This window comes from Epinephelus lanceolatus, chromosome 9 (assembly GCF_041903045.1).
Source record: "Epinephelus lanceolatus isolate andai-2023 chromosome 9, ASM4190304v1, whole genome shotgun sequence".
NCBI lineage: Eukaryota > Metazoa > Chordata > Actinopteri > Perciformes > Serranidae > Epinephelus > Epinephelus lanceolatus.
In genome coordinates this window covers 34,677,409-34,704,020 of record NC_135742.1, presented here as the reverse complement: position 1 = coordinate 34,704,020, position 26,612 = coordinate 34,677,409, and the positions used below count along the sequence as shown (strand labels likewise).

Genomic DNA, 26,612 nt, shown 5'->3' with positions numbered 1-26,612 from the left:
AGATGTTTTCTTGCTTTCTGTATAGATGCTTAATTGCAGAGATCTAATGGTATCCAAAAGGAAATGCCTTGTCATATCTTTATAATCTAAATCATTTGTTGTCTTAAGATCTTGTGTTGCTTAATTGATCATAAGTGTTTTGTTTATGGCTGTGATATATAAAAAAAACCCACCCAATGTTAAATTCTGCACTAAGTTACTTACAGCTGATAATAATGGTATTACACAAAGGTATTTTGTAAATAATTTATGCATTCAAGGGTTGTGGTCCACTACAGCAACAGAGACCACCACTACTACATAGAATACAAATACAAACGATCATATAGGATCAAAAAGTATAAGTATTTTATCTCCAAGAGCCACAGGCAAAGAATTAGATATACAAGAAGGGTTTAATATGTTGAAGTGTTAATCTTGGGATCTTTGTGTTTTGGTGCCATCTTTATCGCTAAGCTGTCACTGGTGTTGTGTAACTTAAATATGTTGCCAGGTTGCGGCCTTGTCAATGTGTGCAGCACTGTTATTGTAATTTTAGCAAAGCCTTGAGGAGGTCTGTCACAATAACACCAATCACTGGTTTCTGCAAGGGAGAACAACACATTTGATGTGCTCTTGACAAGTATTTCAATTGGCATTGGAAATGTGAAGTATGACAGCTCAGATGTCATGGACAATGAGTGCTTGTGGCACAGGGGGTTGTAATGGTGTAATTGCTGTTGAATTCATTTGAATGTATTACTGACATTAGTGGTCTACATGTATTATTTTAGTGAAGTGAGTCTAATGCTTGACAGCACCTCAGAGGAACCAAAACAGGCGTTGCAGGTTACTATATGTTTGTGGCTTGTAATACAAACTTTGACTTTGTTTATATTGTTGTTCTTAATACTTTTTGATGATGTAACTGATGTAATCTTGTGGTTCTGTGTCTATGTGTGTACTGTGGTTCGACTGACCATGACAGTGCATGAGAAATGCATCGGAGGAAAGAAGCTACAACTTCAAACAAATGAGCAGCACTGTGTTTTCCTGTCTATAGCTTTAAGTAATGGAAGATAATGAGTCGGCTTGTCTTGTGTAACCGCTCATTAGTGTAGCCTGAGCATCCTTCAGCTTGTAGCAGTGGCTAATGAGTATCCCAACAGAGAAATACTGACCTTTATAGATTTAATAAAACATTAAATGCACTTAAATCAAGGCAGTGGTGCACCCTCATCATCAAGCTCTGCTTTCAAACAGAAAATGCAAGGCCATTATTTAGGGTCCGGGCAGCTAAGCTGCCAGGACACTATTGTAATGCTAGGTATTCTTCTAGTTTCTTCTTCCGAGGAAATCATACTTCCCATAGGTGAAACTCACCAAACTTTGCACAAAGGTCCAGTCCCATGCCAGATATCCTCAGCTTTAAACTCAAGCCAATAGTCCTGATGGTGGCGCTACAGCAAGCGTCTAAAGTTCAAAACTTTGAAAGTTCATAACAAATCAACCATACGTGCTACAACTTCACAACTTTAATCAAACTGTAGCCCCAATACTGAAGAAACTTTTGTACATTTAAACCTATTACAAATTATGAAGTTCATCACTCTGTTTTTTTTTTCAAAAAATGTAAAACTTCTTAAACCTATCTCCTCCCACAATTTTTGCTCAATTGACACAAACTTGCTACAGAGCATCTTCAGACTGTCCTACAAAAACTATGTTTCTCAGATTTTTGATTTATCAAAAATTGAGCCTACAGTGCATCAAAATGTTGACTGTAAACAGTACTGTAAACATGTACATGCAAATTCTTGCTAAATAAATCTTCAATGTTCATGAAAAAAATGACAGAATTCTAGAGTCATGGTAGATGATGTGTGGCAAAGTTCAGAATTTTATCTCAGAAACTGAATTTTTTACAGCATTTTGAATTTTGCTCTAATGTGAACAATTGGAGTCAGTGTAAAAATGGCAATTTTAAACATCAGTTTTGCACTTATGGAGCAAATCAATCATTGTTAAAAACACATTATCAACATCTTCATGCTGTCTAGATGCAATATGTGTATTTTCAGATTTTTGTTTTGATAACTGAATTTTTTTACAGTGGTTTCAAATCTGCTTTTCCATGCATGGACAGTTGCTAAACCTGCACATCTTGCTTAGTCAATTGGTGAAGCTACACAAGAATTGTCACTGACTAATTAGCTCAGTGAGATGGAAATTGATTCTTAGTCTCAGAGCTTGTGAGTTCAAGCCTCAGCTGACGCAAAAGGCAGATTGTGTTGCTAAATGCCTAAATGTCTTCCAATTCTTCTCCTTGTTGCTCAGAATTGCCTAAAAATGCCCGGACCTGACCCATCGCTGCGCAGCAGCTATAATTATTATATTATTACTTAACTGAATTTTCACAATACACACATAATTTAAGAGGTGCCATTTTCACTGTAGAATAGATAATTTTCTCTCTGAACTCCTGAAGCACGAGACAAGATGCTAGTGGCTCTCTGAGGCACAGCGGTGCTTTGAGCTAAATGCTAACATCAGTATGCTAACATGCTCACAATGGCAATGCTAATATGCTGATGTCTGGAGCACATCTATGTTCCCCAGTGTCCTATGTTACCAGGTTCAATATTCCGTTTACACACATTAACCCTCCATTGTTTCAGATCTAATTTGACCCATTTCATGTTGAAATTTTTCATAAATAAACTAACATGACCTTTGACCTCTTTCTCATTCTTAGCCTGTTTGTAGATGGCAATAGTCAGCTAAAATGTTTGATAATAATTTTCCATCTTTTATCCATCCTTTGTTTTTGTTTTCATTGACTAATTTATTATTTTAAATTTAGGGCTGAAATATGTTTGGGAGTTGTTCTCCATACAAAAAGAGTAACTACTTTGGCACCCACGTAGCTCACCAGGTAGAGCAGGTACCATTAAGGCTGATTCCAGTGCAATTTCATGATTCTCAGAACTATGATTGTAGTCCCTTTACCTTACCCTGGCTCATGTCATGTTAAGTGGATACAGGGCTGAGTAATGTCTTTTTCAGGTGGCCATTATGTGCTTTATTGAGCTCGGGAACATAGGACCCTTTGTCCACTTACCATTATGCCATTAGATATAAATCTTGGAAACTTAGGACCCCAGGAACACTGAAATGACCCTGCTGAGGTCCAGCAGCTATAATGTTTACTGTGTTCACCATCATATTTTATTGCATGCTAACATCTGCTGATTAGCACAAAGTGCAGCTGAGTCTAATGAATGTTACCAGTTTTACCATTATTTCGCCTTAAACCAAAGTATTGGACAAATTTAAATTTTGACCTGGTGATGGTGCCAGAGGTTGTTTTACCTAATTCAGAGGATTGCCATTAATATTTGTATCAAATTTAATAGCAATCCATACAATAGTTGTTGAGATATTTTGCTCAAAAAACAAATGTCAACCTGGTGGTGGCACTAGTGGAAAAGTCACCAGGATTCATTGTCTCTGGGCACCACAGATATCAGCACCGTGGCTATCTGTGGCAAAAAAAAAAAAAAAAGTTTAAAATTGTATTCTGATTGTTTACATTACAATATAATCCATGGCATCTTAGCTGCTTTAAAGTGCAGATCATTCATTACAGGATGGTCTTCATCCTACACTCTACCTCGCAGTGGGCATGCTTGCATATCAATTGTAAAAGACAGGTGTAGGGGACAATGCTGCATTTGGTTGTGGGTGTAGCTACAAACTAAATGATGTGTCTAACCATTAGCTGCAACACTGGCACAGTCTTAAACTGTCTGCGATCTCAACAGTGTTTTGGGGTTTTTGTGTCAATGTAAAATTGTTTTTAATGTGTCAGATTGTATGCAGCAAACTGCGGTGTATTTATGTTCAATGTGCCCATTATCTGTTGTTCTGTAGGCCTGTTTATTTTCTTGTGCATTTGTTACTAAATAAATGATTCAGTCAAAGGCCTTTTTGTTTGTGTGTTGCTGGTATATCAAGCTTTAGATCATTTAAAGGTGTGTCTACAGCCGTAGGGTCCTTTGTAACACTGCTCACAGAGCTTCATCAAAGCTCACTCTGAAATGTAGCCCACTCACTTTCACTCACGCTATCAGCTGGACATATTTGTAGTGAACACACAGCAGGAAACTGAGGGATGTAAACCTTCTGATAAGCTTTGTACTCATTGTGAGCTGTAGTGACGACACTCCACTCCACAGCAGGGTGACGTGCTTACATTCATGCTTTAAGATTGTGATTATGACCGTGTAGTAACCTGTCAAAGCTGAGTGCTGCCTCTTGCTCAGTGTATGCTGAAATGGGTTACAGGTCCCTACGACCCTGAACTCCACAAATGGCTTAGAAAATGAACAGATGAATAGAATGACAGGAAGACTTCATTATATTAAAACCACCGAAAGCTCAATAGAGCCTAAAGTGTAGATTTTCTCATTACTGTGAAAAATGACCTTTCATAGGAATATTAAATATTTGCACTCAAAGAATATGAAGCTATCTTCCACTTGCAAGGATTTCAAATGGATCAGGTTATGGAGATAAATAATTAATACTGATTTTGTCGCTCAAGTCACTGCAGGGAAGAGCACCCACATGGATTCAGTGGTAAATGTTGATCACAGTGTGTCATAGAGTGCTGCTGAGATTGAGACACATTCTCTGCACTCACAGAACAAAATTAATTAAAATCACAGCAGGACGTGGAGGGAGGGGTGTAAAGTCCACACCGAATGACCAGTACAATGGAAAAGTCCTGCAACAACTACTGCCTTTGCAAAACTGTTAGTTGTTGTATGGGACCACACAACATTGTACTTTGGATTGTTTGTAATGTTCACAAGGAGAATTAAACAGTTAGACTACACTTAGCTAAAGGAGTGAGTAGCCTACAGGTTGGAGAATGTAGATGACAGTGGCGTACACCACCATAAATTGTTCCATTTTGTACGAAATAAATGATACATTATCAGCATGACCATTACAATAACCACAATGGAATTACAGTGTCTACGCCCCCCTTGGCTCTGCCTACCTTTTATGTCTGACAGTCATCATGGCCTGTCAGCTTGTAATCTGCCACTGTCTCTTTTAAACCCCACCCCTAATGTTTTATGAAGCCATTACGTGGGCAGCAATCATACAATAATTGGCACTAAACGTTATGTAGTGAAGTACAGAAATCCATTTATAACTTTAATCGTAAGATTAGAAATATATTAACCCTTTGCTTTCTCACTTTTGGTATCAAATCATTGGGTACAGCATGTCTGTCAACCTGGGTTATTCTTAAATATGCTTTATAAATACATTTGTCTCTACTTGAAATAAAACTGAAACAAGTTTCATGGAAATGCTCTCTATAAAAGAAATGTTCATGGTTTGACTCTAATGTATACACTGGAAAAATCTAATTAACAAAGAACAAGCATGTTTTTATGACTGTGTATATGCATATGCAGGTGTGACATGAAATTCAATGTGAAGGCAGCGTTACAAAAAGTAAGTCAGATCTTATTGTGGCATATTTTTCATCAATCAGGTAATTAACACCTTAGAAAAGGTTTCCAAAAGGCAGCAAAATAAATAAATAAATGAATAAATAAATAACCACAGACAGTGTGATGCCATGATATTACAATTATTTTTAAGTTTTAGTTAATATTTTCAATTAATATGATTATGCATATGAATTCTAAAATGAGACCTTTTTGTATAGCCTACAGTGCTGTGAAAAAGTATTTGCCCCCTTCCTGATTTCTTATATTTTTACATATTTGTCACACTTAAATGTTTCAGATCATCAAATAAATAAATTTTATCTTAGACAAAGATAGCCCAAGTAAATACAGTTTACAGTTTTTAAATGTTGATTTCATTTATTAAGGGAAAAAAGCCGCCCAAACCTACCTGGCCCTGTGTGAAAAAGTAGTAGTAGTGGTAGTGATGGTCTGGGGCTGCTTTGCTGCTTCAGGACCTGGATGACTTGCCATAATTGATGGTACCATGAATTCTGCTCTCTACCAGAAAATCCTGAAGGATTATGCAGCAGGACAATGATCTGAAACACAGCAGCAAGTCCACCTCTGAATGGCTTAAAAAAACAAAATGAAGGTTTGGAGTGGCCTAGTCAAAGCCTTAAATGAAAGACTTAAATCCGATTGAGATGCTCTGGCATGACCTTAATCAGGCCGTTCATGCTTAAAAACCCTCCAATGTGGCTGAATTAAAACAATTCTGTAAAGAAGAATGGCCCAAAATTCCTCCACAGCGATGTAAAAGACTCATTGCCAGTTATCACAAATGCTTGATTGCAGTTGTTGCCCCCATGGGTGGCACAACCAGTTATTAGGTTTAGGGGGCAATTACTGTACTTTTTCACATAGGGCCAGGTAGGTTTGGATAGCTTTTTACCCTTAATAAATGAAATCATCATTTAAAAACTGCATTTTCTATTCACTTGGTTGATATTTGTCTAATATTAAAATTTGTTTGATGATCTGAAACATTTAAGTGTGACAAATATGTAAAAATATAAGAAATCAGGAAGAGGTCAAATACTTTTTCACAGCACTGTATATTAACATATATTTGACAACACACTAACACATTTTTTTTAAGTTTCTTTTAATTTATGCCTTCATTGTAATGTTCTACAATTAATTTGGGCATCACGATCCACGATGTAAATGCACTTCAGATACAGTATCCAGATGGTAAGTCTTTGGTTGTTTGGTTTGTTGCACCAGCAAACACGCACGACATCATACTTTCACACACTTCCTACATGACCAATTCCTTTCCCACTTCCACACTCCACCAGTTGTTTAATATGTTTATTAGTTTAAGTTAAATAAATCATATTTCAATGTATTTATGCATGTATTAGTGTATATAGGCGTATAGTCTATGTGTCAATCTTCAAATATTCATCACGGTGTGCCACTGGAATGGTGGATGGATTACTGAACAAGCCTAATAAGCACAGGCCCCGAGGCACCCTGATATCTTGAGCCCCACACATACACTGAAAGAACTGCAGTGTAAGGACAACCTGGAATTATATTTATGAAACTGGACTGCCCTCTGAATCATCAATGTGCACTTCCGTCATTGGAAATACCCTTTTAATTGCAATGCTTTTGCAATGCTTTTTGACAAAAGCCAAGTACAGTAACACTAATTAGACTGCATATTATCCTAATTAAATTCACAAGGACAAATCTAAATGCACAGCGGGCTATCTGTTAGCAGCAGGGATATACTGAGCTCTAAGCTCAACCTTCAAAGATCTTGTTGATAACCTTCTATAGATATATTTTTGTCATGGAGAAGTCTGCAAAGCTTAGTTTTAGTGGTTTTTCATGAGAATACAGCATATGATTTTCTGATGCTTAGGAATGCTTTTTTTTATGTGCTCCATCAAGCAGATCAGTATTTTGTAATCAGTTGGGACATTTTGCCATAGGACACAATCATGGATTGGATTTGTAAGTAAACACAGTTCCAGTTGTTCACTATGAAATTGTTTCGCCCGTTTTGTTCTGCAGTGTATCTGGGGTCGGCAGCATGGTATGGCAACACAGTGGAGCATGGAGGTGCTATGGCAAGAACAATGAAAGCACTGACTAGAGAAAGCTCAACAATAAAAAATAAAATGAAAAGGTGTAAATATTGACTCTGTTTATGGTTGAAAGCAGTTCCACATTAAGGCCATCTGAGCAGATGAAAAACTTCCACTGAACAGAGAACAACAGCTGTTCAAGGCCAACTTTATTGTTACAGTCTTTAAAAACAACAGCACTGTATTGTAACAGTGGTCAGAGTTGTAAAACAGCCGTCACAAGCTTGTATTGCAGTGACAAAGCAGACAATCTGTTCTTGGCTGAAGAAGTTTTTCTGTAATTATAGGATATGTTGTCTAAGAACAAAAAGCAAACACTTCAGTTTAAGTTTCAGAGCACAGGAAGATCCATATCAATCTAATCAAACAGTTTGGTGTATTCAGTGGGGTAAAAACATTATGCCATTGGATACAGTAATGCAATATTTACTCCATAAACATTAAAAAAAAACATTTTAGAGATTTAAACAACTGGATGTTGGTGTTTATGGTTTTAACAAAACATCTGAACCATCTGAATTTAATGCAAATGAGATGAATAAATAAGAGAAACCAGTCTACAAAGCTTAGCACCAATCGCTCCCTCAACCTCCCAGTCCCAAGGGTGCTTCTAGCCCTTACCCTTTACTTTCTGTAGTTTAATTGACATCCCCCTTCACATAGGCAATTAATGCTCCCTGTGTCTTCAAATCTACCCCCAGTATATTTAATATTTACCTTTTGTATACTTTACATCTTCATGGCATTAGAATAGGTTTGTTGCATTCATTAGACCATACAGTATAATAGGAGACATCTAGGCTACGGACAGTTAGACTTACATACTGTATGATTAAACTTTGGTGGCAGTTGTCTTGCTACTGAGTCTTAAGACAGCCCATACAGCTATACAGCCCAATCACCAGAATAAATGTTGGCTTTGTATGTTTCTGCATTTCTTTACATTTTATCAATGGTTATATTTAGAGAAACAAAAAATTCTAGTTATGGTTAAGAAAAGCATGAAATGTTATGGCTTAAAATTCCTGCTTTTGGTGGCACAATTGCTGCAGAAAATCCTGCCAATGTCTCACCCAAGAAGTATCCAAAAAAACAACTGGTTTCTTTGTTTGTTGGTGTTAATCATTGGTCTGCAGCATAGACTGTAAAAATAATGGGCGTAGCTACCATGACATCATCCATTGGTTTGTAGACTCATCTTTTGAAGCCTCAAGTTCAGCATTTCAGCTGTCACCATCTTGGTTTTTTTTGAGCCAGTTTATTGCACTTCTGTGTTGGCTTCATTTTCTAGCCCCAGAAGTTGCCTAGGTCTAATGCCATTGCCCATCCTCACTATCCACCATCTCCTCCACCTCTGGATGACGAAGTTGGGTCATACATGTAATCAGAACTACGTCACTTTAGAAATGCTGATACGATACATATGAAATGTACAAACGTGATGTATCCATGGTTTGCAGAAAAGTACAATGCCAACATTTTCTTCTGGCAACTGGGCTATGAGTACAACACATTCATTTTCTGTAAGATTTAAATATTTTATGCTAAAATGAAGAACAAATTGAATTTGATATCTGTTAAAGTTTACATTTGTATAAATAGTGTTTAAATTCAGATCTTGTGTTTGTTCATTCTTAAAACTGATATGAATCCATAAATTCACAGTGATAAAACTCATTTTATTCTGGTTTGATAAGAAAAGCATTGAAGAACAAAGTACTGTAAATGCAAAAATCATGCAGATGTGTTTTATGTTGCTGCTCAGGTGATTTCCAGTAAAAGTTATGATTAAGCACAGGGAAAGGTTTCTGGGTTTTGTGTTACCCTACTTATTTACAATTTCCTTCTCTTATTTTATGTCTTGATTTTGATTTCTATCTTGAGGCACTTTGTGACGTCTGATCTTGAAGGTTGCTGAATAAATAAACTTTTTTAAACTGTAATTCTGAAAATGTTTAGAAAGTCAATAAAGATCACAGATATCAGCTGGGAGGAGACCTGTGAGTTTGAATTTGCAATTAAAAAGGTGGGAGTGTAAATGAGCCTAACAGCTCGTAACAGTCATATTTCACAGAAGGCACAACTTCTGTAACACACAAGATGAACTGAAATTTCTAAATTTCATTTTCCACCATCCTATGCAATGTCAGCTCACATCATAAATATGTACGTCTTCTCCAAACGCAAACGAAAAACTGTGTATGTGAACCCATACACAAAGTAAAGCAGTCAGATTGAACATTTCAGTGTTAAATATCTAAATTCAGGTCAAGCGGCACATAACTTTATTTTGGTGACCTGGTACAAAAAAGCAGTCGTAGTAGCTCTGCTTCTGTCTACCTAAGTCATGACGATTCAGTGCTGCCCTTCGCTCTTGATCCTGCAGGCCACAGCTGTGATCAGTGCTGCTCCCTTCCCACTTCCATCCTCTGACTTGTGGAAAGTCACGTCACACTGCGGTGCCAAATCCTGCAACGTCTCTTGCATGATGCTGGAGAAACTTTTGGAAGAGTGAGGGAGGAAAGAGAATTAAAAAAAAGTTCAGTGTTGAACATGAGTTTCATGGGGAATTACCTCTCTAATATTCGCTCCACACTTAGTATCAGCAGTAAAGTATGAATGAAAATGAAGCAGCTGTGGCAAAATTTAAGAAGAGTTGAAAATATCGCGCTTCTGATATGATTTTTGACCTTCCTTAAATCCCTGCAAGTGATCCATTATGATGATGGCCTACTGTAAGTGCCTACATTAAAGATGTTTCATGTCAGCTGCCAGAGCAAAAGACGACAGGTAGGCCTCTAAGTTCCCACAAGACGGGTGTAAGATGCTTTAACTGTGACACATCAATTGATGACAGGTGAGTAAATACAGTAAGTTGGGACTTTAAAATCCATACTTTGGTGTCCTGAAAACCCAAGACCTGGGTCAACTAGAGTTGCAATGATTAACTGATTAGCTGTTAACTGCTGATATAATTTGCACAGGCTAAAAAAGCACGGCTTGGGACTAACGGCCACAAACTTAAATTAATGAGCAGGTACAAGAAAAATACAATAAGTGTTTGGAAAATGGGCTCTTTGATCTTTATTGTGTGATGAGATGGATAGTAGCAGCGGGCATCCCATTGTCCAGGGCACAATAATAAATGTGTTTGGGACAAACAGAGATCTTCCGCTTTGGGATAAAAGGATACAGTAAATTCGATATCGCCCTAAAGTCGGAGAACTTCAGAACTGCGTGTTAGGATATGATTGCTCCTTACTGAGGGTGCGTCTTGTAAAGGGTGCCATCCACTCCCACGGTGATGGAGAGCTGATTCAGGTTGCGGTTCTGCCGTATCTTGTCGACCACAGCGGCCAAACCAGCGCCACAGAGCTGAGCTGCACGCCGTGCGACCACGCTACACACCTCCTTCACCAGTACGCTGTCATCGCACGTGGAGGTGGTGAGGCCCAGGTGCTGCAGAATTGAGCGCACCTGTCGCATGGCCAGACGGTCACTTTGGGGCCAGAGAGAATTAGGGTTATACACGTGAAAGAAATACAGTGACATACATGTGTGATGGACTGGACTTTCTATGTAGCAGTGATTTATTTGACTTGCTTAAAAAAGGATGATACTACTGTAGGCTCAATGTTATTTTGCTGTAGGTTGACAAAAACACAAATAAACTGCACTGCAGCCACACAAAATGATTTTATGCAATATTCAGCACGTTCATGTTGATAATGTAGAAGCTGCTTAAAGTTGTGTGGCCAGTAGATCACTCATTTAATCACTTGATGAGTTAGCTTGACCTTTTGCACAGCCCTGACATTGTTTCTTGCCTAAGTGGATTTCTCACAGAGATTGGTTCAATGAGCCTTTTTGAATTTGTCCTTCAGCAGCTTGGAGGAAAATGAAATTATTTTGTAAATGTAGAATATTTTTAGTCTCAGTCAGATCATGGTTGGAAATAAATGCTGTGCCCCCTGTTGTCACCTTCAGTTAGAACACATACACACAGACAATAAGATCAGTAAACTACACACACAGCCATTCAGTTAGGCAGACAAAGATAAGTGCCTTATTGCTTTTAGTAGTATTACACTGCATGGCTTCTCCTGCCTCTGATTCCGTTCTGGTTGTGTGCTTACATCTCTTATCTCGAAACAATGCTCTTCTCCTGAACATGTTGGGATTTCTAAGATTAGTTTGTGATAACAAACCCTTTACCTTTAATATGAATACACTTACACTGTAGCAGGGGTACATAAGCCAAAGTAGGTAGGCCGGTTGAGCCCCCATGGCTTTATTTTCAATTATGTTAAGTTATCTAAACACAAAAGTAGTGATTGGGCCTTTAAGCTACAGCTCTTAATGCTTTGCAGTAAAGGTTAGAGGTTTTTTCCTCTATTAGTTTTCCAAGACATCTACAGCTATCAAATAATGTACCCTACACAGTCAATGAGAAACTTTTGTAGATAAGGAAAATTCTAATATAAATCCCCTCCACTGCCTGACTCGCCATGTACATGTTCCTTTCTGCGTGCTGCAGCCATCGTCTACGGACCTCCGATGTCCCTGTCTCATCTCTGTCCTCTATTCACACCTCCCCCTCTGACCAAACCACCACATACAATGTACATTTCTACACGAACAGGCTTGTGTGCCTCTCTGACATCTGTGTGTTCTAAGTACTAAGACAGTGTGCAGGGTTTTCCTTGGGTTTTTTCGAGACCAAGGTGGCAAAGGCCTGTGGCGGGGAGCATCTTGACAGCTGTACTTTTAGATACGGTCCCCCCCTCTATTAAATATGAAAGGAGGCCCCCACATGCTTGAGCGTTACACTGCTGACTTGTATAGTCAGAACAGACATGTCATGTGATTTTCAGCCTTCTATGATTATATTTACCCTTTACAGCAGGCACATCCTGACAGCTGAGAATATTACTGTCAGGAATTGTCCCCCCTCTATTAAATATGAAAGGAGGCTGAAAATCACAGGACATGTCTGTTCTGATGATACAAGTCAGCGGTCCTGAAACGTGTGTTTCTTTTCTATAATATACATTCTACATGTCGGAGGTGACGTCCTTCCACATTCGGGGGTCCTTCGCCTTTCAAACAGGGCAGAGCTCCTTGGGAAACAGTAGGAGAGACACAGCCCGAGGGGGAACTGAGACCTGACACAACACTGGAGGGAGAAGCAGGTCCGTGGAGCAGGGACAGGGTATTGGCTCTTTGTATTACCTTCTCTCTCTCTCTCTCTCTCTCTCTCTCTCTCTCTCTCTCTCTCTCTCTCTCTCTCCTCTCCTTCTCTCTCTCTCTCTCTCTCTCTCTCTCTCTCTCTCCTCTCTCTCTCCTCTCTCTCTCTCTCTCTCTCTCTCTCTCTCTCTCTCTCTCTCTCTCTCTCTCTCTCTCTCTCTCTCTCTCTCTCTCTCTCTCTCTCTCTCTCTCTCTCTGCTCTGAAGTACTCAGCCATTGTGTGATGATGAAGTGCCTCGCATAACATGTAGTTCAGGGACATTTGGTCTGGTCTGACCCGTGATTCATTGCACTGACAGTGATTGGGGTAATAACGGGCACCTGTTGACGAGCAACAGGTCCTATTTTGGGCTTTGTTTCCTTAGTGAAGAACTGCAACACAGTGTGTAGCAACGGCGTGTGTTCAATCGGCGTGTGTTGAACACATCACTGATGTGAGTAAATTGAGTTTAGGCTGTATCCCTGTTTATGCAATGTTCTGGTGTGACAATGGGAGTTAACTTCTATCATCTGACTGCGACTGCGGATGTTCTTGCTCTTTTGTGAGGGAGTATCTATGGTGTAGGATCATGGGCAGAATTTATAGACACTTTGGGGATACATCCCTACCACTTTTCTGATTACCCCTGCCACTATTTTGATATTAACTGCACATGTTTAAATCAGATTTAATTTCCATCGGAATGGCCAAAAGTAAAACGAAAGGGGTGGCAGTGTCTTTTGTAACTGTGTTAAATGGGCATATAATATCGTCTCATATCGATTGCAGACCCCTAAATCGTATCAAATCGAAATCGTATCGTGGCAGACTTTGTAATATTGGCAAATATTGTATCGTTGTCCAAAGAAACAATATAATATTGTACCATAATGAAACTGGTGATTTACACCCCTAAGCTGATATAGGCCTAGTCTGCTGAGGGACCTCCTATGATAAACTAAGCCCCCTCTCTCATTCTCTCTCTTCACTTGCAAACATTCATGTCCTATTACTGCATATCACTAACTCGGCTTCTTCCCTGGAGCCTTTGTGCACAAATGGCACTATCTAGAGCTAGTGTTTGGTTTGTCCGTTCTGGGCTACTGTGGAAACGTGGCAGTGCAACATGGTGATCTCCTTAGAAGAGGACCCACTCCCTACATTGATACAAACAGCAAGTCCTGCACACTGGACCTTTAAATAAATAAAGACATTTCCACCATACACTGATAAAAAAATTCATCAGACTGCAGGAAATAAAGTGATGCTCAAATTTTTTCAGCCTGCTGTCTGTGGCTAGTGGGTGCCAAACATGAAACAGCCAATTACTGTGTAGATTTGACTAATGTGATCTCATGTGGCAGCTTTGGCACATTACTAATACCCACTCTTGTTATGTGGCTTTGGGATTAACTGCAAAGTCTTATGTGTGTTTTTTCTATTCTCACCACAGTTACCATGGTGAACATGAGGGAGCTGACGAGAGTCACTGAGACTAGTCTGTAATACTCACGTTTCGATCTGTGACAGGAACTTTGTCTCGAAGATGCACCGGGTCTTGAGTCGCTCGGACATTTTGCCTCTGAACAGCAAGCCCTTGGAAGTAAAATCTATTAGCACGTTCCTCACTATCTCCCCCAGGTACATGCCGCTGATCATCTTCTCATACCTGAGAGAAAAAGACACACAAACTGAAAACTCCCCACAGCCACACACTGGTAACATTCACAATATTTACATTAGTAATAGTACTCTTTTTCTATCACACTATAAACCTTTGTTTTATTCTACTGTCACGAACTCTATCATCAAACTGAACAAAACAGATTGACTCTAACTGTATTTTAATGAATGAAAGCTTAGACAGCAAACAAAGATGTCCTGGCAGCGCAGTTGTTACAGAGGTGGGTTTAATTTGAATAAATTATCAGGCGATGTGAAGGGTTGCAATCAATTATACCCAATGATAACAGCTCCTCTTACCAATGTACTCTCTGACATGTCATGCAGACTAGTCATAACAGACAGTCCAGACGTGCGTCTTTTAAAAGGAAAGACATTTAATGTAATAAAACTACCTGCTCTAAGTCATGATGATGTGGCCCCTTGTCCCATTAATCAAGGCGCAAGGAGCAAACAAAACTAGCTGTATGCACAGCTGCTTGAAGGCCATTTTAGTTGGAATAAATCCTTAAAGCCGTGTTTTATGCAATGTTTGCTCTGGCATGGCTTAATGACATCTCACAAGTCCAGACTGAAAATAATGTTGCTGTCTGGAAGGGTACAAAGTCCCGGGACATATGTAGCATCCCAGATGTTCTGCTGGGTGCAGACGATGTCCCTTGTGCAGTGTGCAGTGATGCACCCAAAATGTTCTATTTGGAATAACAAATTTTACGTGCAGTTATATATTCAGTATGTTTTTGATAGAATAAATGAGATTCCATTTTTTTTCTGATAAAAAGCGCAACATGCCTTGGTATTATGTGCTGTCATCTCCCTTTAGGAGACACACAAACCAAAAGTGACAAACTATTTGAAGCCACCAAAGAGGGAATTCTTTACAAGGATGTAACAGGATCAGAGCTGGTGAGGGGCAGGTGAGCAGGGTGAGAAGTAGAAAGTTTGAGTGAATCAACTGATCACCAAGGTGTGGTAACCAACCTGTGATCTGCTGTGCATTGAATGTATGAAAACATAAACTGTAGATTTCTGCAATGATCTATACCATCGGTGAACTTTAACTGCAATTACAGCTGGTTTAAGAAGTAAACTGCCTTTGGATTGACAGCACGATTAATCTGCCCACAAGTGGCTGTAGTTGGAGATGTTGACAGAGCCTGGCGCCCTTGTTACCATAGGGACACTGACGATAAATCTGCTAATGGCCTGGCTGACTCCACTGCAGTATAAGCTGGTAGTTTCTTTCTGTCCTCTGGGTTTCTTTCTTCTCTACACTGCACAACACTCCCCTCTCATCCACTACACACAGTATCAATGTTGGTGCATTGTGCACTGCTCAGACAATGTCTTTTTTTCTTATTCTCAGTCATTTTATTCCTTTTAATGCAACTAATGCCACAACTCTGAATACATAGTGAGACAGACTAACTGCCCAGTATTCCAATTGAAATACCTCAAGTTGATACCTTTGTCACTTATACGGGTGTGTTTTTGCTTAAAAAAAATGTTTCTAGTCCTGCCCCTATCACATTAAATTAAAAGATATTAACATTTTACAGCTTTCGGGGGAATTTTGCATCAAATTTAAAATCAATCTTGTTACACCAAAGTTAATAATGATGATATCAAGAAGAAAGTGTGCACAACTCAAAAGCAATTCAAAAACATCAAGTGCATGGTCTTCAGAGGTTTGATACTGAAAATTAGAGATCTGTACACATGCACTGCCTGTGAAAATTTGCCTTAAAGGACAAGCCCTTAATAGGAATCCACATTATTAGAGATGGACCTGAACAAGAGGCCTGAGTACTTACGCAGTGCTTTGAATATACACTGCTGCATCCCTTATGAGAGCCTGCACAGTGTCCCTGTCCTGCTGCTTCCAGATAGCTCCAGGTTTCTAGGAGTGACTGAGCATGTACATCTTACATGAAGTTCAAGCGGAACTATGCTCATTTTCAAAATTCATACATGTAATTACTATAGTCTGAGATATTCCAAACGTATAAGTAAACATGAACAGCTATCTCCCAAATCCAAAAACTAGAGTGGTAAAACCCAAACTTGTGATGTCATGCAGGGAAGTATGGAGCTGCTCCACAGACGATGAACTGGGAAAGATGTTACAGATGACAGTGAGAGCACCCAGGGGAATGTTCTGAGTATAAAGGTACATTTTTTTCAGGACTGACAACACTACAACAGAATGAAGCTCATTTGGGTATAAAAAGAAAACAAACATTTTGTGGGTCCACAAAATCAGGCTCCTGTTCATTACCGCCGCCAAGGAGGTTATGTTTGTCTATGGAGCAGCTCCTGACTTTCTATCCTATGACCTCACAAGTTTCAGACTTGCTGCTCTGTATTCTGGCTTTGAGAGAGAGCAGCTATTGTTTAGAAACATTGAACTTTCTTAGGCCATGTAAATAACACATAGGAATTCTTAATTTAGGTGGTGATCACCTTTAAAAATGTACCCACTATTCTTGTTCAGCAAAGACTTTGTATTGCTGCCATTATTACTTTAACCACATTAAATATATATATATATATTTTTTTTTACATTTAGATAATTTTACATTTAAGATACGCATGCAAATGTGCCTGATATGTAGGGCCAAAAAAGTTACTCAAGGTGCTCAATAACTGAATCTATGATTCTGATTCTTTGCAATTAAAGTTTGTATAATTATGGATCTTTATGATATGGTGCCACTGTGGACAATGAAATGCATGAACAACAATCACTATCTCACCAAGAACTGATACTGTGTTTTGACCGAGCAAGGTAAGATTTGAGGCCAGCATTTAAATTTAAAAATGCTCACTTGGCAGCAATGTTTCAAAGTGTGAGCAATGGCTAGCATTGTAAGCTTTACTACTAAAGAGGTATTTGTTTCCGTGATGTCCCTAACTCTAATGCACTTTGTGTGAGACACCAACTTTCAGGCTCTGTCTAGGACTGTCAAGCTATTCAAACACAAGGCAAAGTGCTGAATTGACAGCTCTTAGGAAGGGCACTTTACACACATCTATTAATTTGCTGCATGTTCTTCTTTTACAGAAATGTTGTGAAGAGCCCCAGCTGGTCTCTGTTGTAGTCTTTTTCTCTGTGGCGGTCTGTCCTTGGCATCTTCTCGCTAATTAATTTATTCTGTATTTGTGACATTATGTGATGTTGTCTGATGTGAAGGTTGGCTTTTTTTCCAAAGACAAAAATGTCATAAATTATCCATCCAATACCTCTGTTTCCCAGGATTGTTAGAGCACTCATCAACGACGCGATCAAACTGGGTACAGACGTCATCAAGTTCACCACTGTCACCAAATGCTCCCCACTCCACGTTGACACACATACGGCCGTTGTTACCCTCCACCAGTTCGATGTTTTGCATTTCCTCCATGTAGCAGGCATTTGTCCCTGTGCCTGAGTTAAAGACAGGTGGAAAGATATTACTGTAAGTATTATCCTGGAAGTTAAACATTGCCCAGTTTCTGAAGAGCTTCATTCCAAAGCGAAAATATATCCACTAAAAGAATAAACAACACTCAATGTTTGCTCACAGTAAATTGATTATAATGTTTAAAATTAGCCCAAAGAGACAGAGCCTGGCTTCCAGAGAGGGAGGAGGGGGTAGACAGACTTACCTACAATTAGTCCCACCTCACAACTGGGGTCCTCATAGCTGCAAGTCATCATGGTTCCCACTGTGTCGTTAACCACCGCCACAAAGTTCAAGTCAAATTGCTGCAAGCAGTGATAAATAGATGGGAATCTATTATAATGGAAACACACAGCAGTAGCCTAATTGACTGCACTAATAACCACCCTGGCTTACATATTAAATGTGCTGAGATTATTTATGTTGGTTAAGTGCAGCCTCTTGCCATCATGTCAATGGAGAACAGGAGGTTACTTGGTAAATAAAAGGTTTGGTGGCCTCAGGCTATTCCTCACATACTTACGACCAATCTCAATCTGAGCCAAGGTCTAATCATCAAAGGTAAGGGAAAGATAAAACATGAGTGGGTGTAGCTTTGATAAAGGATAAGTGAGAAAACCATAGAGAAAAAATGTTCAATTATATGCCCTTGTTATAGCAATAATGTACTTAAAATAATTTAGGTTTCTTGTGTTGGACAATATAAGGAACCTAAAAAGGTTATAATTTGCTGTCAGCAGCAGTTTACAACAGGGAGGGAGAAAGAATGAGGGGTACTACAGCTGTAGCAAAATAACTTGAGGGATATGCACATAAAACCTAAATACTGGAAAACTGAATTCAAATACAAATCTATAGGAAGAGAACAAGAGCATTGTGGTGATTTTTGCTCAGTTTTTACATTACAAGCTGTTGGCAGGCCGCTGGTGCTTGTAAGCCAACTGGGTGTACTTTCAATTATACAACAAACACAAACATTCACAGGCCACTTTGTCAATAATCATTCTGACAGCGTATTTGTGATGGGTGTACTGACCTGTTTGCGGCGGACAGCATCTTGAAGTAACGTGATGACATCTTGCCCCACACAGCCACTGGCTTTGAAACCCTTTGTCCACTTCAGGAGAATGCCCTGGATAAATGACAGCAGTAATTTGTGTGTGTTTGTTTTTTAATCATTAATAGTACATTGTGAATATATAAATTACAGAATCTAAAGACTAAATTAAAAGTTGTTGTTTGCAGTATTCATTCATTCATCTTCTAACCGCCATTCATTCATCTTCTAACCGCTTCATCCTCTTGAGGGTCGTGGGGGTGCTGGAGCCTATCCCAGCTGACATTGGGCGAGAGGCAGAGTACACCCTGAACAGGTCGCCAGACTATCGCAGGGCTGACACATAGAGACAAACAACCATTCACACTCACTCATTCACACCTATGGACAATTTAGAGTTACCAATTAACCTAGTCCCCAATCTGCATGTCTTTGGACTGTGGGAGGAAGCCGGAGTGCCCGGAGAGAACCCACGCTGACACGGGGAGAACCCGGAGAGAACCCACGCTGACACGGGGAGAACATGCAAACTCCGCACAGAAGGGCTCCCACACCTGGGATCGAACCGGCAACCCTCTTGCTGTGAGGCGAGAGTGCTAACCACCACACCACCGTGCCACCGTTGTTTGCAGTATTGCAGTAATTATAATGTTGCCACAGTCTGATAGAGAAAGCGCTGTGCTTGTCTGATGTCCTGAAGTACTCTAATCAACTAATTTTGTACAGGTTGATCAGAAGTAGTTTGTACTTTTTGAAACATTTTTTAAAAGCAGCTGAATATTTGTTTTACTTCATAATTTTGCTTTGCACGAAAAAAGAGGAATTATCTTCATAACCCATGGTTCAGACACGTGGTGCATGCACACAACAGTAAAGCTCACTGATGCTTCAACGGATTTTTGTCACTGTGTGAGGGCGCACAAGTAAAAGGTGGCAATAGGGTTTGACCTTGTGGTCCTCCAAAGCTCAGCAAGTTTGCTTTAGTTAGAGTAATTGTCACTCTGTGTAGACCAAGATTCCTTTACAAGGATTTGGCCGTCAGCCAAACCACAAGTGACAATTAACTGCAGTATTCACTAGGGATGCACTGAAATGAAAATTTGTGGCCAAAGCCGTATATTATTAAACGCTTGGCCAAATACCGAGTACCGAATACCAAATATCATTGTTTAGTTTTTCATTAGTTTTTGCAGATTAACCCCCTCCAGATTAGTGTTGCCACGGTACCAAAATTGGGACCCACTGTGCGATACCAATGAAAATATCATGGTTCTGAGTAGTATCACGATACCACAGCGAAAATGAGGCAGATGTGCCTTTTGTCATTTATAAAAAGATAAATCACTTTTCTATAATACATCAATGATATTTCAATAGAATAAATTACTTACTGACTTATTCATAGTTCAAAAACAGCATCAATAAGTGATTAACATGGGGGGGGGGGGGGGGGGGTGTTAAAATAAAATAAATAAATAAAATAAGAATCAACCAGCTACCCTCCTCCCCTGACAGTCCCTTCATAAGTAAAGAACAGTCCCTAAAGTGCGGTGAGGTTTGTGGACCGTGAATGGCTCGTTTCTCCTCTGACACATCACATACCTGTGTTCGGCTGGCTCGGCTGTTCAGGTACTTCTGGGCAGTCATGACGCCAAGAAGAGGATATTATTGGAACCGACTTCTCTGTCGCCGGTAACGTTAAGCCGATGGCCGCCGTATTTGACAGGAATACATTACTGTTACTATTACTATTCGGCCTTGCTTTTAACTTATTCCACCGAATACCGAATGTGTGTTTTTTTGCAATATTTGGCCGAATATTTTCGGTTACCGAATATTCGGTGCATCCCTAGTATTCACTACATAATCACATTCTCAATCCACCAAAGAGTTTAAAAGTATCTAGTAGGGATGTCCCGATCCAGCTTTTTCACTTCCGATCCGATGCCGATATTACAGCCTTGAGTTTTGGCCGATACCGATACCAATCCGATCCAAGCGCGTATTATACATAAAAAAATAGTAAATCCCTGTGCACAGCGGCGCAGTGCTTCTTCTAGGTGCCAGCTGGTGCAGGATAAATCACAGTCAAGAGTTCAAAAACTTCCAGCGCACACTAGAATATCAGGATTGACTCAAAGTTTATTCAAAAATGTTTCACAACAAAAGGAGCGAACAAGGCGTTACGCTTGTTGCGTCATCAGATTCGCTCTTGATTGTCATCAGGTGTGTGCTTAAATAGTCAGGGCAAGTAACAACCAGACAATCAATCAATCATTGAGAAACAAATACAAAGTACATAACCTAGCTATAATATTAAAGGGAGAGTGCATACAATATAAATAGAAATAGATATCAAAACAGTGATACAAGAAAATACTTTACAATTGCACAGTTCATCATCCGACAATTGTTTATACATACTTGTTATGATGAGATATAAAAATGCAAAATACATAATCTGGCTGTACCAACTCATATAAACAGGGGAGAGTGAGTACAGTATAAATAGTCAAATAGTCAAAAAATTTTTTTTAGAAATACATATCAAAAACAAGTGGGCCAATATAAGAGATATAAACAAAAGAGGAGATACTCCAGAAGTTACAAAGGTTATTCCACAATCTACAATATCTACTCTAGCATTCCTGTCTACACAGGGGAGGAGGGGAGGGGGATGTGCCAGGAGAGGTGAAAGTGGCTCAACTTTCCCTATACATTACCTGCAGACACAGAAGCAGAGAAAAGTTAGACATATAATGAGCTTAGAAAAATGGACTCAAGTCTAATGTCTCATTTAGTCCATGTGGCTCTAAAGAGTTAAGGGTGTATATCCAGTAGGCTTCTCTCTTCAATAGCTGGTTAATGATGTTACCACCTCTGGGATTGGGATTAACTCTCTCAATACCTATAAATTTAAGAGAGGCGGCCGAACCATGATTTCTGTCCTTGTAGTGTCTTGCAATAGCATAGTCCACATTTTCATTTCTTATAGCTGCTTTGTGTTCAGCTATTCTCAGTTTGAGATTACATTTGGTTTGGCCCACATATATAAGTCCACACGGACATTTGAGCATATATACCACATGTGTAGAAATACAATTAATGAACTCTTTGATTTTATACTTCTTCCCTGTATGAGGATGACAGAACTCTTTGGTGTCATACGTGTTAGAGCAATGGGTGCATCTGCCACACCTATAATTACCATATACTTCCTTAGAAAGCCAGTTAGTTTTCATGTCAGGTTCTTTATACATTGATGTAACAATAGAGTCACGTATGTTTCTACCTCTTTTGTAGCAGAACCTTGGTATGGAGGCAGAGATATGTTGCAAAGCGGGGTCACATTTAAGTACACTCCAGTGTTTTTTAATAATGTTCTCTACCCTCCCAGAGATAGTATTGTATTCAGACACAAAAGTGATTCTGTTGTCTGCAAGTCTACAAGATGAGCCTAAAAGCTCCTCTCTATTGAGAGCTTTAGATTTGTTGATGGCTGTATCAATGACGTGGTCCTTGTACCCTCTGTGGACAAATCTTGTCTTCATTTCTTTTGCTTTAACATCAAAATCATTATCTTTATTGCATATACGTTTTAACCTAACAAATTGTCCATAAGGAATATTGTTTATCATTTTCTTAGGATGGCAACTTTCAGCATGTAGGATAACATTTCTATCAGTATCTTTTCGAAAAATAGAGGTATCAAGTCCTCCACTTTCATTTTTAGATATCAACAAATCCAAGAAATGAATTTTCTCTTGACTATATTCCATAGTAAATCTCAGTGTAGGATAAGTATGATTAATATAGTCACAAAACCCATGAAGATCCTCCTCATTAGATGTAAAACACAAAATCACATTGTCAATGTATCTCTTATAAAACAAAATGTTTTCTAAAAAGGGGTTATTGATGAATATATACTTCTTCTCCCACAGCCCCATAAATAAGTTAGCATAATTAGGGGCGAAGGGAGAGCCCATACTTGTCCCTTGAATCTGTAAGTAGTAGTTTTTATTAAAGTTAAAGCCAGAGGACGTCCAAAGCAGCCTCCAGAAAAAAGATACGCACAAGGAGGGGGAAGAGGAAGCCGAAGCCCCCGCAGATGGACATTACGCAGCCAGAACAAACGGTAATTAATCCATCTGATCACGAATTGACTAATGAACAACTAAGTGTGTTGAATCGAGGACTGTCTTTTGTACCTACTAACAAAGTTAATGCCTTTAAATTAAAGGTAGATTGTTACAAATTTTTTAGACAGCTTCATTTAAAACATTTTTTCCATAACTCCAATATAACTGAAAATGTGAATCCACATCAGAGTAAATTTAAAAAGAAATCCACATTCTCACCACCAGGCACTCCTAATCCCACTATAGCCACCTTTAGTAAATTAGTGGAAAGCGATATTGCGTCTGTAATTAAGTGTAATCCTGTATCTAAGTTTTCTAATGTTAGTTTTTTAGAGAGGAAAGCCCTGAAAGAATTACAGTCTAACCCAAAAATTGTCAATAAAAAGGCAGATAAGGGAGGTGCCATAGTGCTGTTAAATGCCACTGATTATGTTGCAGAGGCTGAGAGACAATTGAGTAATGCTGCTTTTTATAAGCTACTATCTAGCAACCCCATCGGACAGTTTACTGCTGATAGAGATAGAATCATAAATAGAGCCTTAGAAATGAAGTGGATTACTAAAGCTCAGTATGAGTATTTAAGAGTAGAGCACCCCGTTACTCCTACATTTTATTTACTCCCTAAAATCCATAAAAGTCTGGAGAATCCACCAGGAAGGCCTATTGTTGCAGGGAATAATTCTTTATCTGAACCACTGAGTAAGTTTGTTGATCACTTCATTAAGGATATTGTAGGGACTTCTTCTTCTCTGCCTTCTTACATTCAAGACACTGGTGATGTCTTGAAATTATTGTCTAGTTTGAAAGTGCCTAAAGATTCATTTTTGGTAACTTTCGATGTGGAAAGCCTATATACTAACATTCCACATATAGGTGGTCTTGAAGCTATGCAACATTTTTTAGAATTAGAAGAAGATTTGCCAGTTGAATTTTTAATGACTCTTACAGAATTCATTTTGAGTTATAATTATTTTAACTTTAATAAAAACTACTACTTACAGATTCAAGGGACAAGTATGGGCTCTCCCTTCGCCCCTAATTATGCTAACTTATTTATGGGGCTGTGGGAGAAGAAGTATATATTCATCAATAACCCCTTTTTAGAAAACATTTTGTTTTATAAGAGATACATTGACAATGTGATTTTGTGTTTTACATCTAATGAGGAGGATCTTCATGGGTTTTGTGACTATATTAATCATACTTATCCTACACTGAGATTTACTATGGAATATAGTCAAGAGAAAATTCATTTCTTGGATTTGTTGATATCTAAAAATGAAAGTGGAGGACTTGATACCTCTATTTTTCGAAAAGATACTGATAGAAATGTTATCCTACATGCTGAAAGTTGCCATCCTAAGAAAATGATAAACAATATTCCTTATGGACAATTTGTTAGGTTAAAACGTATATGCAATAAAGATAATGATTTTGATGTTAAAGCAAAAGAAATGAAGACAAGATTTGTCCACAGAGGGTACAAGGACCACGTCATTGATACAGCCATCAACAAATCTAAAGCTCTCAATAGAGAGGAGCTTTTAGGCTCATCTTGTAGACTTGCAGACAACAGAATCACTTTTGTGTCTGAATACAATACTATCTCTGGGAGGGTAGAGAACATTATTAAAAAACACTGGAGTGTACTTAAATGTGACCCCGCTTTGCAACATATCTCTGCCTCCATACCAAGGTTCTGCTACAAAAGAGGTAGAAACATACGTGACTCTATTGTTACATCAATGTATAAAGAACCTGACATGAAAACTAACTGGCTTTCTAAGGAAGTATATGGTAATTATAGGTGTGGCAGATGCACCCATTGCTCTAACACGTATGACACCAAAGAGTTCTGTCATCCTCATACAGGGAAGAAGTATAAAATCAAAGAGTTCATTAATTGTATTTCTACACATGTGGTATATATGCTCAAATGTCCGTGTGGACTTATATATGTGGGCCAAACCAAATGTAATCTCAAACTGAGAATAGCTGAACACAAAGCAGCTATAAGAAATGAAAATGTGGACTATGCTATTGCAAGACACTACAAGGACAGAAATCATGGTTCGGCCGCCTCTCTTAAATTTATAGGTATTGAGAGAGTTAATCCCAATCCCAGAGGTGGTAACATCATTAACCAGCTATTGAAGAGAGAAGCCTACTGGATATACACCCTTAACTCTTTAGAGCCACATGGACTAAATGAGACATTAGACTTGAGTCCATTTTTCTAAGCTCATTATATGTCTAACTTTTCTCTGCTTCTGTGTCTGCAGGTAATGTATAGGGAAAGTTGAGCCACTTTCACCTCTCCTGGCACATCCCCCTCCCCTCCTCCCCTGTGTAGACAGGAATGCTAGAGTAGATATTGTAGATTGTGGAATAACCTTTGTAACTTCTGGAGTATCTCCTCTTTTGTTTATATCTCTTATATTGGCCCACTTGTTTTTGATATGTATTTCTAAAAAATTTTTTTTGACTATTTGACTATTTATACTGTACTCACTCTCCCCTGTTTATGAGTTGGTACAGCCAGATTATGTATTTTGCATTTTTATATCTCATCATTACAAGTATGTATAAACAATTGTCGGATGATGAACTGTGCAATTGTAAAGTATTTTCTTGTATCACTGTTTTGATATCTATTTCTATTTATATTGTATGCACTCTCCCTTTAATATTATAGCTAGGTTATGTACTTTGTATTTGTTTCTCATTGATTGATTGATTGTCTGGTTGTTACTTGCCCTGACTATTTAAGCACACACCTGATGACAATCAAGAGCGAATCTGATGACGCAACAAGCGAAACGCGTTGTTCGCTCCTTTTGTTGTGAAACATTTTTGAATAAACTTTGTGTCAATCCTGATATTCTAGTGTGCGTATTATACATATTCACTTATTTTGTTGTCATGTTAGAAAAGGTTTGATCAAGCAATATTACTCTAACAAGAACAACTACTTAATCAGGTTAGTTAGAATGATCCACAACAGTTGGTATGAGAAACTGACCTGTTTATTGTTAACAGAGTTAAATAAACAAACTTTAAATTTGAACATTAACATTAAATAAAAAATATAGCTGGTTTGCTTTGGCCCCTTAATAAATAGAAAATAGATCAACACAAGAAATCTTTAAAATGTCTAACAATGAAATTAAAATAGCTTCAAGACTCCACATGCTTGTGCTTTGCTCCCCTAATAAATAAAAAAAAGATTAACACCACAAGACATTGTTGGCATTTAACAAACAATGCAGCCTTTCCTTTTCAGTTATTTTAGTAGTGTTTTTGTAGTCCATCCATGGCTCCAATTTCACTAACTGTGCCCAAAACAATGCCATCAGTGCTCTTTACTTAAACAGTAAGAGTGTAAACCAAATAAAAATATCACTCTCAAAAAACCAGAGCAGAA

General features: G+C 38.6%; 1 protein-coding gene across 1 annotated transcript in view; it reads right to left on the bottom strand.

Moving 5' to 3' along the window:
* Positions 1-7,768: 7,768 nt before the first annotated feature.
* hk2 (hexokinase 2) overlaps positions 7,769-26,612 on the bottom strand; it is a 41,990-nt gene continuing 23,146 nt past the window's right edge. Inside the window, exons 13-18 of the mRNA XM_033619720.2 lie at positions 19,026-19,121; positions 18,195-18,294; positions 17,790-17,973; positions 14,377-14,532; positions 10,899-11,135; positions 7,769-10,136 (exon numbers count right to left, since the gene is read on the bottom strand). Coding sequence (XP_033475611.2) covers positions 9,992-10,136; positions 10,899-11,135; positions 14,377-14,532; positions 17,790-17,973; positions 18,195-18,294; positions 19,026-19,121 — 918 coding nt within the window. The 3' untranslated portion in view covers positions 7,769-9,991. The remainder of the gene's footprint in view (positions 10,137-10,898; positions 11,136-14,376; positions 14,533-17,789; positions 17,974-18,194; positions 18,295-19,025; positions 19,122-26,612) is intronic.